Source organism: Muntiacus reevesi, chromosome 21 (genome assembly GCF_963930625.1).
Source record: "Muntiacus reevesi chromosome 21, mMunRee1.1, whole genome shotgun sequence".
In the NCBI taxonomy this organism is placed as follows: domain Eukaryota; kingdom Metazoa; phylum Chordata; class Mammalia; order Artiodactyla; family Cervidae; genus Muntiacus; species Muntiacus reevesi.
Genome location: NC_089269.1, coordinates 11273561 through 11287729, shown reverse-complemented (window position 1 = coordinate 11287729; position 14169 = coordinate 11273561). Strand labels below are relative to the sequence as shown.

The 14169-nt window shown below is 39.6% G+C and overlaps 1 protein-coding gene across 2 annotated transcripts in view; it reads left to right on the top strand.

The window, feature by feature from the left end:
* Nucleotides 1-1371: 1371 nt before the first annotated feature.
* Nucleotides 1372-14169, top strand: part of TBC1D23 (TBC1 domain family member 23) — a 55992-nt gene continuing 43194 nt past the window's right edge. For both annotated transcript variants that reach the window (XM_065913474.1, XM_065913473.1), the window contains exon 1: nucleotides 1372-1527. In XM_065913474.1, coding sequence (XP_065769546.1) covers nucleotides 1475-1527 — 53 coding nt within the window. In that variant the 5' untranslated portion in view covers nucleotides 1372-1474. The remainder of the gene's footprint in view (nucleotides 1528-14169) is intronic.

The window sequence follows — 14169 nt, the reverse complement described above, 5'->3', positions numbered from 1 at the left end:
GATTTTTCACTTGTCTGACTCTAATGAGTCCAGCTCTCCCTGCTTCCTCATTCTCCCTTTAAAACCCCTAATCACAAAAATCAGAATGGAGGTCAGCCGTTTCCCCTACTGCCAGTAGCTTCTGAATAACATCGGTTTTCACTGCTTTAACTACGGGCTGTCCGTGTTTATGTTTGAGAACTGCCATCCCAATTGTTCTGTGTATCATTCTGCTACATTCTTTAGAAAAGCAGACATGTATCTGAATAAAAAATATATTGTGCTGCCTATTTTTAAAATCAAATATAAATGACACCATACTTTACCTACTCTTGTTCATTTAACATCATATTTTCCAGATTTATCCGTATTGTTACATGTGGTTCTACTACATCAGTACTGTGTCCAGGGTTGGGAGAAGCATTTCCCTAGGTCCATCCTCCGGAGTCTCCGAGGTCCATGGATGGTCAAAGTGGAACAAAAAGCCCCTGCTTTGGCGGTGATGGTGGGAACCGAGCTTGGATGTGCAGGCAGAGGTGGCCACCAACGGGGAGTAAAGGGCAAGTAGGGTGGGAAGATACAAAACGTGGCAGCTCTCTCTGCTTGGAACTCCAGAGTTCTAGATTCTAAATTTGGACTTGACTTTCTGTGTTTACATATGGAATATGTTTATAAACATGCAATGTCAAGTCCAAATTTATCATTCTAGCCTTGGTGGCTCAGGCGGTAAAGAATCCGCCTGCAATGCAGGAGACCAGGGTTCGATCCCCGCGTAGAGAAGATCCTCTGACGAAGGGAATGGCAACCCACTCTAGTATTCTTGCCTGGAGTATTCCATGGACAGAGGATCCTGGTGGGCTGCAGTCCATGGGGTGGCAAAGAGCCGAATAGGACTGAGCCACTTTTCACTTTCACTTCCATGTTTATATATGAAATATGTTTATAAGGATGGGAGCCTAGAACATATCTCCTTTACTGTTTAGCTTTAAACAACAACAACAACAACAACTTTTAAAACATTCAGACATAAAGTATGTGGCCTCCATTTGCACTTTTGACCGCTCCACCTTCCCTTGTGACATTTCCTCTCCACTTCTCCCTCCACTACCTAAAACTGTCAAATATGACTTTAAGCAGGACGCTAAGACGCAAGGAAGACGCTAACTGGACGCCGAAAAGGGACGCTCCCAAGGGCCTCTTACTGGGACCCGCGCTCTCGCCAAACCCCGCCCACCGCGCCCGGCCCAGGGCCCGCGGCATCCTGGGACGTGTAGTCTTTGGAAGGGCAGCGGCGCTCCAAGTCTCCTCCGCCAAGCTGCCTTTCGCCCTCGGGACGTCGTGACGTCGCGTTCCTCCCATCGCTCGCCTCCTCCCTCTTCCTTTCCCTCTCCTGAAGCTTGGTCCCAGACTTCCGAGGACCTTTTACGACGTTGGGTATGAGTCGGTCTCGGCGCCGGGTCCACTTTTCGGCAAAGTGACGTGGACGTCAACAGCAATGGCGGAAGGAGAAGAGGTCCTGCCACTGCCGACGTCGGGCGACGAAGGCTGGTGAGTGGAAGCCCCGGGCTGCCTCGCACTGCCCTTCTTTTCCGCGTTGTCACCACCCTGCCCGTCCCCGCGGCCCCGGCAGGCGCCGGCGTGGAACGGGAAGGCCGGTGCTCGAAGCCCGGAGCCCTGCCCCGCCCCCTCTGCCTGCCAGCTCGGTCCTGCCCTAGGGGCTGAAGCCAGACTCGGAGGGAGAGGGGTCTCGTCCCGGTGCCGGGCCTCCGTTCGGCCTTCCAGCTTCATCCGCCGGCTTCCAAAATGTGCTGGAGAAGGATGGCTTCGGGGCTGGGTTTGGCCGGAGTCCCTGGCCCGGGGAGTCAGAGTAGGCTGGTTAGGAAGGAAGTTTCGCGGGGCTGATCTCAGGCACTGGAATACTATTTGAAGAAAAGACCATTTGAAATGACTGCCGTTGCTTTTGCCTGAGGGTTCAGAGGGTGAGCGATACACCTAGGGATGACTCCCTCCCACATAACTGAGACATTTTCAGTCCTAGTTTTCATTTCTCATTCCTACAGTTTGTACCTTTCGTCTCTTTCACACATCTTTTTCCTTCCTGCCACTTTGCTCACAGCACGCTATCAGAGCTTTGGATGCGGTGTAGGACACCCCTGTTGGTGTCCCCAAGCCTTTGCGCGCTTACCTGATTTACAGTCAGGGTTGTGGGGAGGACTTCTGACAGTTTTTGGTAGGTTTTAGTCACCCAGTGTTGTTAATCTCTGAGAAAATCCCTTATTTTTGAAATAGTTGATCTTCATAGTACACTTTTAGGGATAACATGATTTAAAAAGTGGAATCTTTAGAGGCTTGTCGAATTTTTACAATTGATCTAAGTGCATTTACCACAGGTATTAGTTTTGAATTTGCTTGTTGATCATATATGTACAACTCACTAGCACTCCATTTGTCTAATAGTAATCCAGGACATTTGTAGACATGGAGTTTAATCCCTCTGAAAGAAATGGAAATCGTTGAAAGGGATAGATAATATAGTAATAGTAATTGAAAAATTCAGCTGTCACTTAGCAGACATCAGGCATCACCTTAGCATCAATATATGTATTTTTGATGTGCAAGGTGTAAGATGAAAACTTACCAAGATGTACTTTCTTTTCTCAATTGGTTTATCTTGGAGTTGGGGAGCTGTAACAGGTACGCTCGGTAAGAAGATAAAATTGCCCTAGTTCTTTGGAGTATTAATAAAAGTGTTGTGAAAGTTCTGGGAGACAGAAACCACGTCCACTTGGAGTCATTGGGGAAAGCTGTATGGAGGTGGGGGTGTTTGAATTAGCCACTGAAGAATGAGTAGGATTTAGACCAGTGCTGTCCAATAGAAATGCAATGTGAACCACATACGTAATTTCAAATTTTCTAGTAGCCATGTTAAAAACTAAAAATAAACAGGTGAAAATAATTTTAATTATTATCTTTTTTAATTGAATATATCCAAAACATTTCAACGTGTAATCATTGTTAAAAACAAACAAACAATACTTTCATGTCTTTTTTGTACCAGGTCTTCAAAATTTGATGTGTATTTTACGCTTACTGTACATCTCGGTCCGGTCTAGCCATGTTTCAAATGTTAAATAGCCACACGTGACTGGCAGCTAAGGTGCAGGGTCAGATTAACAGAGCAGAAAGGTCTCTGAATGAAGTAATAGCATGAGCAAGGACATAGGCAAGAAAATTGATGATTTGTTTGGAGAGTAATGACTAGAATGTCATAAAGTTTGCTGTTTTGGAAGAGTGAATTTGTGTAAACTGTCTGTCATCAACTGACTGAAGGCCAGGAGGGAAAGTATTTCTAGGGATAAGGTGTCTTTGAGCAGTTCCTAGGTTAGGAGGATTGTGAGTGTGTGTCTGGTTCAGAGAGGTAAGGACCGTGGAGTGAATGGTTGCTGGTGGTAGCGTTTGTTATCTTCTAGCCTTGCTGTTGAGCGACTTCACTTTCACTTCTCACTTTCATGCATTGGAGAAGGAAATGGCAACCCACTCCAGTGTTCTTGCCTGGAGAATCCCAGGGACGGGGGAGCCTGGTGGGCTGCCGTCTATGGGGTCACACAGAGTCGGACATGACTGAAGTGACTTAGCAGCAGCAGCAGCCTTGCTGTTTCTTTGGTGAAGCTTCCCATTTTTGCTCTTTTCATTTTCATGGGTGGAAGAACCCCGAATGTTCTCTGATTTTTATTCTCCCTCCATTCTCTTCTAACCTTTATCCTTTTTCTCTACTCATTCCACTCACTGATCCCCTCGAAGTGAATTTGAATAGAGTCAGAAAACACATTTGCATTTGGAGCCACAAATTCAGTAAAGCCTCTGTCCCTAGAGTGCTTGTTGTATACACTGGAGCAGCTTTATTCTTTAAAAAAAAAAAAAATGCTGTGAATATTTACTGTAATCTTTTTAGATAGAAAATTTTCTGAAATGTGTTAAACATCTCATTGTGTAACCGAACTCAATGATTTAGGGTCATTCAGTTTACAAATGTGAGTGTATAAGAATAAAACTAGGTCCCTGTCCTTAAGGAATTTGTGGTCTAGTTAGAGGAGGCAGGTTTAAGAACATCATTTACTGTTATATGTCTGTGATGCATTGAGACCATTAAGGCCTATCTAGGCAGAAAGGGTAGACTTGCTCTTTGAATGGCCCCCTGTAGCCATCCCTCTGTGAGTTTGCATTTCATAGTTTTTCCTGTATTCTTTGCTGTCAGTGGTGTTTGATCCTGGGCTGTGAAACTCGGTAGTTGAACTTGTTAAATTATCTGTTCATTTGTAAAGAGGCTCAGGGTGGGGCCTGAAGAACTTACAAGTACAACATGTCACTTTTACTTATTTACTGGTTTTTAGTTATGTTCTGGATCAGTGCTTTTCAGAATTTAAATGGGATTACCTGGAGAGCTTATTAAAATTCAGATTCTGATTCAGTAGATTTGCTTGGGACCTGAATTCCATATTTCTGACTGACCAGCTACTGGGTGATGGCATTTCTGGTTCATAGTTTGAGGTGATGTATATCTCCAATGAGTTGGTCAGGGAAATTTTTCTCTCTTTGCTATGTTGTTTTGTATCATCTAACATGTTATACTGTATGTATTACATAATTATCCTTTAGTTTTAATCTGATTACGTGTCTTATCGCTGTTCTGTATTTTCTTTCTTTCTTTGTCGTTGCTTTGGGAGAACTTTGTCCAGTTGTGGCAAGCGGGCACCACTCTTGGTTGCGGCGCCTGGGCTTCTCATCGCGGGGACTTCTCTTGCCGCGGAGCACGGGCACTCGGTGCTTGGGGGTGCTCGGGCTTAGTTGCTCTGTGTCATGTGACATCTTGGACCAGGGCCCGAACCCGTGTCCCCTGCATTGGCAGACGGGTTCTCATCCACGACAAAACCAGGGAAGTCCAGTTACTGTTCTTAGATTGAGAACTTCTCAAGGGCGGTGCTGATGGCAGGCGGCGCAAGTGTCTATTGTCTGAAGATACAGAGTTTTGTAAAATCACGTGCAGTAATATACCAAGATGTCATTTCATATAAATTTTCTGACTCCAGGGTTTTTGTAAGCTGTGTTATTGTTTGCTGGTGTAATACTCATTTTTTTATGGAAATCTAGGGTTATCAGAAATTGCCTCAGCTCTCAAACTTTCTGAAATTGCAGCCACGTAAACTCAGAGAGCATGGAGAAATCCTTGAAAATTGTTTACAGTTTGAAATGACTTAAATTTAATTAAATAATATAAGCTACAGATTTGAAAATAAAAGAAGTGTTAAATTATTGTAGTTAAGTATTGTATTAAATTATTGTATTGTATTGTAAGTTAAATATTGTATTAAATTATTGTATTAGTTCGATGTTTGGTCATTCTTTTCGGTATCGAAGAAACCAGGTTTGCGTTTGTGGCTTTCATTTTCTGAGGCTTTCTTTCTGAAATAATTCCTTAAAATCTAAAGTCTTGATTAAAAGATTTTTTTTGGTGAACACATTGTGCAACAACTGTTGATATTTTGAGTTTGCTAAGTTAAATTTTTTGCACAGCTTTTCTTAAATTGTTGCTAAACTTTTGTTAAAATTGTAGAAATATCAGTTTCATAAAGAGGCTTCTGTTGTTGTTCATTTGAGATGTGAATAGGAATTGTTGAGGACAATGAGGTCTTTTTTGAAGTTTTGTGCACTTTGTAAATAGTATTCTCAGTGCTTTCCATTTCATAAGCATCAAAATAGAGATTTAAATGATCACTCAGGGATTAAGTGGTAGCAATTTCAGAATGATATAATCAATAAAGAAATACATTTAATATGAAAGAGAATGAACCCTGTTGCTTAGAATATTGATAGCGTGTAGCTCTGGGAAGACTAGATATTATCTTACATAAAATGAAGAGAACGTAAACAGTATTGGTTCAAATTAGGAGTTTTTAAGTTGACAACTGTTTGATTTTGTGAGGGCAGACAGAAGTTAGAAATTATGAAGACTTATTCTGTTTATGCTGTTTATATGAATGCTATTATGATTCAGGTTTTATTGATTTTGGAGGTAATTCCCAAATAAGAATTCATTTGTTCCTGTGGATGTTTTAATATCCACAGGTAATAGTTAGTAATTGGTTTTTGCATGCTAAAGAAATGTATGCAGTTAATTTATTTCCATGTATTTGTACTCACTGCTAGGAGTACAGATGCATTCCTATCTAAGTACAGTGAGGCAATTCAAGTAGTTCTGCACTAATGAAGTGTACTCCGATACACAGCCAACTCATAAGTAGGTGTCTTCTGAGCAGAATTGATAAAGGATGCCTGGCAAGTCATTTCTGCTACTTATGGTGAAATGTGGATTCTACTTGATATAAATCAAAGGCAGTCCAATCCTCCCACACCATTAATTAAAAAGCAAAACAGAGGTTAGCAAAGCATTCTTAATTAATTCAGCTAACATTAACTAAATACTGGTTATATTCAAGCTGCTCTGTAGTGTTTAAAAATTGAAACATTTAAAACCAGAACGGTGCATTGTTCTGATTTGCTTTGGCACTTCAGTTTTTTCATCATTTTATCCCTAGGAATAATACTTGAAGATATCTTTTGAAGATACCTAAGTACATGTGATATTGAAAATTACATACTCTAGCAGAGTAGAATAGGATTTTACAACTTGGAAAGGGGCAGTGCTTGCAGTGACTTTAAATATTTAGATACTGAGAATTACATACGGAAAACAAATCAGCCCCATATGTTACGTTCATAAGAGCAAATTGTTGTTTGTTGGGAATGCAAGAGCAGTAAGAGCCAATTAGAAGAAAACCTATTTCCTGAAATTTAATGTATATTTATTTTTAAGGGTCTGTCTCACCTTTTTCACCTGAGTTGAGAAAAGGATGACTAATTAAATAATTTGTTTCACATCTTCCTTCTTCTTGATGATTCAAGGAGTTTTTCCTTGTCTTTAAGCTGACATAGCATTTTGTTGGTTTTTTCATTCCAAGTCGATGCTGTAATGTGTGCGTTCCTTACTTTAAAGCAGTTGTTACATAAAACTAGTTGCTGTAGTAGTATTTAATGATTTTAGTAAGAAGGAAACATGTAAGAAAATACTATATGTTTGCACAGAACTTTATCCTTTGTATAATGCTTATATATACTATCTCATTTTGGCTTTTAGAACAATTCTATGAGAAAGGGAAATTGTGAGTTACTGTCCTTTCCTTGTTAGGGATGAGATGATAGGGATAGGGAGTTTAGACAGTAGACCCAGTTAGTGGAAAACCTGGGACTTAAACTCGTGACTCTTTAAGCCCTTTCTTTCTCAAGTAGATTGCATATACCGTGTATAGTTCACAGATACTTTAACAGACAGCTAGAGAGAACCCAGTTAGAAATATGCTGATCTTATTTTCAATCACCCATGTGTTTTGAACATACAGTGTTTAAAGATGTGCTCTGTTGGTCACGGGCGTGTATTATCTGTGGAACCTGTAAGGCTGTGAGGAAATGCATAGGCTGTGTGCCACATTGTCTCTCTTGCATCCACAGGAAGGGATAATTCATGATTGTTGTGGTGGGATGTGACACAGAGTGTTATATACTATCACTTCCTATCTCTTTGGTTTTCATAATTTGTTCTCATGCCTCTTGCCAAAAATCACTTAAAACAGATTAGTTTTTTGTCTTGAGATACTGTTGTTACAAATATCATCTAGATTATTTATTTAATATTTTATATATTTAACTAAATATATGTGTGTAATTATATATTAAATATATGTGCATATATAAGTAATATATATGTATCTATATCATTTGGAAATAAAATTATTTATTTTTATTTACTTATTTAGTCTGTGAGACTCAATAGCGATATTTAATTAGGACATATAAATAATTATATAGTTTTAATTACTATCACCTCAGTAATTTTTTTGTTGTTTATATTCAGTGATGTTAGGGAAATAAGAAACTTGCTTTTAAAATAGCTTCCTTGTGGTCACTATCCTCCTTTAATTAGTTTCCACTCTCTGTTTTGAGGCATAAAAGTGACACATAGAAGGATGTATTCATCTTATGAGCAGTTGAATACCAAACATTCTTGAACTTATTTTGTAGATTCCATTTACATCTAACCACTGACATGAAAATAAATTGAGTTCCTTTTCTATTGAATAAGTTATCACTGATAGATGGAATTCAGGTTTAAAAAAAGAAATCCATTATGTGTTTCTTTGCCCATCTCTGATCACCATTGGTAAAATATCTTTGGGAAGAGCTGCCTAAATGTTGCAGAATATTGTCACCTCATTTGCAGTAACTGTTCTTTTATCTTCCAAAATAGTGGTTTCATGAAAAGGAATATCGGTGGTCTTTCTTTTCTCATTCCAGTTTTTGTTTCTTTTTCTTTATTTTTTAATTGGAGGAGAACTGCTTTACAGAATGTTGCTGTTTTCTGTTAGACCTCAGCATGAGTCACCCGTTGGTACACGTATGTCCCCTCCCTTTGGAACCGCCCCCCATCTCCCTCCCCATCCCACCCCTCTAGGTTGACCTGGAACCCCTGTTTGGGTTTCCTGAGACAGACAGCAAATTCCCGTTGGCTGTCTGTTTTGCATATGGTAATGTAAGTTTCCATGTTCCTCTCTCCATACATCTCAGCCTCACCTACTGCTCACCTCACATACATACCCTCACCTCCCCTCTCCCCATGTCCATAAGTCTGTTCTCTGTGTCTGTTTCTCCATTGCTGCCCTGCAAATAAATTCTTCAGTATCATTTTTCTAGGTTCTGTATGTATGCATTAGTATACGATATTTATCTTTCTTTTTGTGACTTACTTCACTCTGTATAATAGGCTTTAGGTTCCTCCACCTCATTAGAACTGACTCACATGTGTTCCTTTTTATGGCTGAGTAATATTCTCTCGTGTATATGTACCACAACTTCTTTGTCCATTCATGTGTTGATGGACATCTAGGTTGCTTCCATGCTCTGATTATTGTAAATAGTGCTGCAGTGGACAGTGGGATGCTTGTGTCTTTCTCTCATCCAGTTCGAGTGAAGTGGAAGTTTGTATGAGAAGCAGGTAAGGTGCTGTTTTGTGTTGACTTGTGCTCTTTCTTCCCGTTCTTTCTCTGGGGCAAAAGAGGTGCACTGTTTTCAGTTTCCAGATAAGCTAGTGCTTTGGTTGTTGGGCTGGGGAGAGACTGGGATGCATTTCTTTGTGCACTAAATGTGCTAGAAAATCACCTTATGTGTATAGAAAAGAACAGAGTGTTGGGGACTTTTTGCTTTGAGGAAGCATAGAAGAGGAAAAGGATTTAGAACACTCTCTTAAAGTTAACTTCTCAATAGTGGAGAGGAGTCCTCCCTTTTGTGAGCCAAGTCTTACAGTAAACGCATTGCACTTTTTTCTTTTAATGCTTGCACAAAAATTCCTGAGTTTATTCTTAGCAGAGGAAGGGGCACCATTGGTACACCATTGGTGCAATTTGATCTACATGGATTATGGGTCAAAAATAAGTGTATGAAAATTTAAAGCATCTGGTCCATTTGTACTGTAGTTGATTTTAGTAGTTTACAGAGCAACACAGTGGTGAAATGTTGCAGCTATCATGTATGCTTGCCCTCTCAAACAAGGAGGACTAGATTTAGTACTTGCTTTATTTGGCTGAGTGAGTGAGTGAGTGAGTGAGTGAAGTGTCCGACTCTTTGCAACCCCATGGGCTGTAGCCTACCAGGATCCTCAGTCCATGGGATTTTCCAGGCAAGAGTACTGGAGTGGGTTGCCATTTCCTTCTCCAGGGGATCTTCCCGACCCAGGGATCGAACCCAGGTCTCCTGCATTGTAGGCAGACGCTTTACCGTCTGAGCTACCAGGGAAGCCCGCTCCTGGTTAAATTCTGCAGAGGATTACAGTGTTTGATAGTGGAATCTCCCGAAACTGCTTTGGTAGATGTGATCCTGATAACAGTTTCACTGTTTCTTCTTTCAAGCTGGTGGAGTGGTGTTTTTCCCATCTGTATATTTTAACAAATACACATTTTGTTAAAATACTGTAACAAGTGTGGCTGACTCTGACAAGAATCCAGATAAATTCAAGATTTCGCAATTAACACATTTTGCTCTCATGGACTGTGAGGTGTCATGGCCATTTCCAAATGTGTCATCATACTGTTTGTTCTGGAATGCTTTGGTAGTTTGGGGCTGGTAGTTAAAAACATGTTGCATGTTACATATTATGGTCAACTCCATCCATATCTACTGTACAATTGAATCTGTAACGAAGTTCTCTTGTTTTCACTTCTGACAAATGTCACGGAAAATAAGCTCAGACGGAGCTTTGGTGCTGCTGTCTCCTGACCTGGGCGTTAGGGACCGCCCGAAGTGCGATGGCGCTAGTTAAGTCTTGCAGCCACAGCTCAGCACGTGCAGCTTGCCACTGCTACACAGTTTGCTGATGCTCCCAACTAGTTAGCTGGCTACTGTTTTAGTTTTAAATAACTGATCAGAAGCTTGTGCCATGTATGCATGGAGAAGCTGGCCTCCCATTGCTTAACCTGTGCTCATAGAGGCTTCCATTCTAAACACACCAAGGGACGACTGTCGTCCTGCTGGCAGTCAGAGGTTTGGACGATATCCTGTGCAGTAGAAATAACATACTTAAGGTGTCTACACAGCAAGTGTTGGCTTTTATTGATTTCCCCAGTAATGCAGTTTTTGTCTTTTTATTTTAATCAAATAATAATGTATCTTAGATCTTGACCACTTTGGACACAAAACTAATTTATTTTTAAAATTTGTCATTTGGGTTTTCTCTAGTTTCTCTGTACTCTGCATTTAAGCTTAGGTGAGTATATACATTCTAGGTCCTAAGTGGGTTTTTTTGAACTACTATAATCTTTGATTTTTAAAATAATAATAGAAAAGGGTTAGATTTTAAAGAATTTTGAAAGCTAATAAAGTTGGTATTATTTACTTGATAGACTGAGAATTAAGACAACTGGTTTCCAACCTAGAAAATATTCTACTTTAAGTGTTTTAGCAACTTATCTCAGTAAGCTCGGGTGACAGAGTCTATTCTGAAGTTGAGTACGCCATACGAAATCATATAGGCCGTGTGATAAGTTGCTGGGAATGATTGCCTAATTCTAGAGCTACTTCATGTGTGTTAACTATAGGAAAAAAAAAAAAAGCAAAACCCACGTTTCTTGAATGCTTATTTTGTCTTTGAAGATTTAATCTTGACTAAATGAAGAGTGACTTAGTATTCCTACACTCATGTTTGCTCTTATCCTCTAATTTCAGTTTTTTTCCACATTTTACTATTGTTTCATTTGTGCCTCCTGAGTTGTGACACATGTTCCCAGCAGTGGTTCATGTGAGCTGCAACTCACTGTCTGACACTCTTCTTTTTGGGGAAACAGTGAATCTTCTCTGCCTTTGGCGTCTTATACAAGACTGAGCAAGAAAGTTGGAAAAGACAGAGTCAGGTAAGGTGTAGTTATTAAGACGAAATAGAATGCAGAGAGTGGGAGTGATATTATAGTAGAAAAGAAGATAATTCATGTGCTGTATAAATTCTCTCCATTTCTTTTGATTAGATGGTATCTGATTCTATGCCATTTTATAGGAGAAGAAACTGAGTTTGTATCTTAGGTCACACAGCTGTTAAAGGTGTGTGGAATCTGATGTCACGTTTTCTGACTTTAAACTTTGTACAATTTTCTCTGTACCACACTGTCTTTAAGCCATTATATTCCTGGTTCTTGATGCTTTTGCTATTGAGCTGCCATGGCAACTGTTTGGGAGTCTGTTTCTTTCCCACACTGGTAGTTATTTAACAAGTAGTATCAATTTGAGAAGTTAAAGAGGCAAGGCAAACTCTTTCCCTCAGCAACCCTAAGGTATGTGGTTTGGACCCTTCATGGTGATGTGCTCGTGTCATTGAAATGGTAAATGAAGACACACAAGCTTCCTCTTAAAGCCCTAAATTAGAGTCTCTAAACCTTTTCTGTTACTCTTTTGTAACATTTTTAAAAATTTTTTTATTTTTTTATTTTTCAGTGGGTTTTGTCATACATTGACATGAATCAGCCATAGAGTTACACGTATTCCCCATCCCGATCCCCCCTCCCACCTCCCTCTCCACCCGATTCCTCTGGGTCTTCCCAGCCCACCAGGCCCAAGCACTTGATTCATGCATCCCACCTGGGCTGGTGATCTGTTTCACCACAGATAATATACATGCTGTTCTTTCAAAACATCCCACCCTCACCTTCTCCCACAGAGTCCAAAAGTCTGTTCTGTACTTCTGTGTCTCTTTTTCTGTTTTGCATATAGGGTTATCATTACCATCTTTCTAAATTCCATATATATGTGTTAGTATGCTGTAATGTTCTTTATCTTTCTGGCTTACTTCACTCTGTATAATGGGCTCCAGTTTCATCCATCTCATTAGAACTGATTCAAATGAATTCTTTTTAACGGCTGAGTAATAGTCCATGGTGTATATGTACCACAGCTTCCTTATCCATTCATCTGCTGATGGGCATCTAGGTTGCTTCCATGTCCTGGCTATTATAAACAGTGCTGCGATGAACATTGGGGTGCACGTGTCTCTTTCAGATCTGGTTTCCTCAGTGTGTATTTTTATTGAGATGTAATTTATGAATTATGAAATACATATTTCAAGTGTACAGTTCAGTGGTTTAAGTATATTTCCAGAGTTAAGCAATCATCACCCATGATCTAAGTTTAGAGTATTTTCATTAACCCCAAAGAAACCCCATACCCATTAGTATCCCTCTTATTCCCCTATCATTTCAGGTCCTAATGATGAACCTTCTGTATGTATACATTTGCCTATTTTAGGCATTTCATGTAAATGAAATCTTATAATTTGTGGCCTTTGTGTCTGTTTTCTTTCACTGAGCATAATTCTCAAGGTTCATGCATGGATTGCATGTTGTCAGCACTTCATTCCTTTTTATTGCTTAGTATTCTAGTGTATGAGTACACATTTATTCATCAGATGATGATGCTTCTACTTTTTGGCTTTTATGGATAATACATACAAATTAGGTTACAAATTAGCTTCTGCTTTTTGGCTATTATGAACAATATATAGAACTAATGTTACAGATATTCTTTAAAAGTTTTTTGTTGTTACCTTTTTTAATGTGGTAAAACATACATAACATAAAATGTACCATTTTAACAGGTGCAATCAAGTGACATTAAGTACATTTACAGTGTTGTACAGCCATCACCACTGTCCATTTCCAGAATTTTTCATCATCCCAAACAAGAACTCTCTACCTAATAAGCAATAGTTCCCCATTGTCCCCTACCTCCAGCCTCTGGTATCTGTTCTACTTTCTTTCTCTTTGAATTTCCCTTTTTTTGGGTACCTTATGTGAGTGGAATCATACACTCTTTGCCCTTTTGTGACTTCTGCCCCCCCCCGCCCCCACCTTAGCATTTGTCTTCAGAGTTCATTCATGTTGTAGCATGTGTCAGAATTTCCTTCCTTTTTAAAACTGATTAACATTTCATTGTCTATATATACCACATTTTACTCATCCATTCATACATTGATGATTATTTGGGTTGTTTCCACTTTTTGGCCATTTTGTGAATAATATTTTTGTGAACATGGATGTACAAGCACCTGTTTTAGTTCTTGCTTTCATTTCTTTTGGGTATATCCCCCTGAAGTGGAATTGCTGGGTTATATGGTAATTCTGTGTAACTTTTTAAAGAACCGCCAAACTTTTCCACAGTTGACTGCACCACTTTGCGTCATTTCCACCAGCAGTGCACAAGAATTCTAATTTCTCCATATTCTTGCCCTCCTCCCCTTTTTTGGGTATTAGCTATTCTAATGAATCTGTTATGTAGTATCTTGTGACTTATGTACGAGTTTTTGGTGTATGTTTTGTATTCTCTTTGGTATACTGCAAAGCTAGGAATAGAACTGCTGGGTCATATTTTTAATTATGGGAGGGTCATACTTTTAACTATTTAGTTTGTGAGAAGTGCCTCTGACTACTTACGTGAGCATTTTCTGGTTTCTTGCTTACGGTTGTACTCCGGTAAACCACATTTGTGGTTCCCTTGGGGGCCACATCAAAGAATCTGATAGTGGCTGTATCAACACTTTAAAAATAT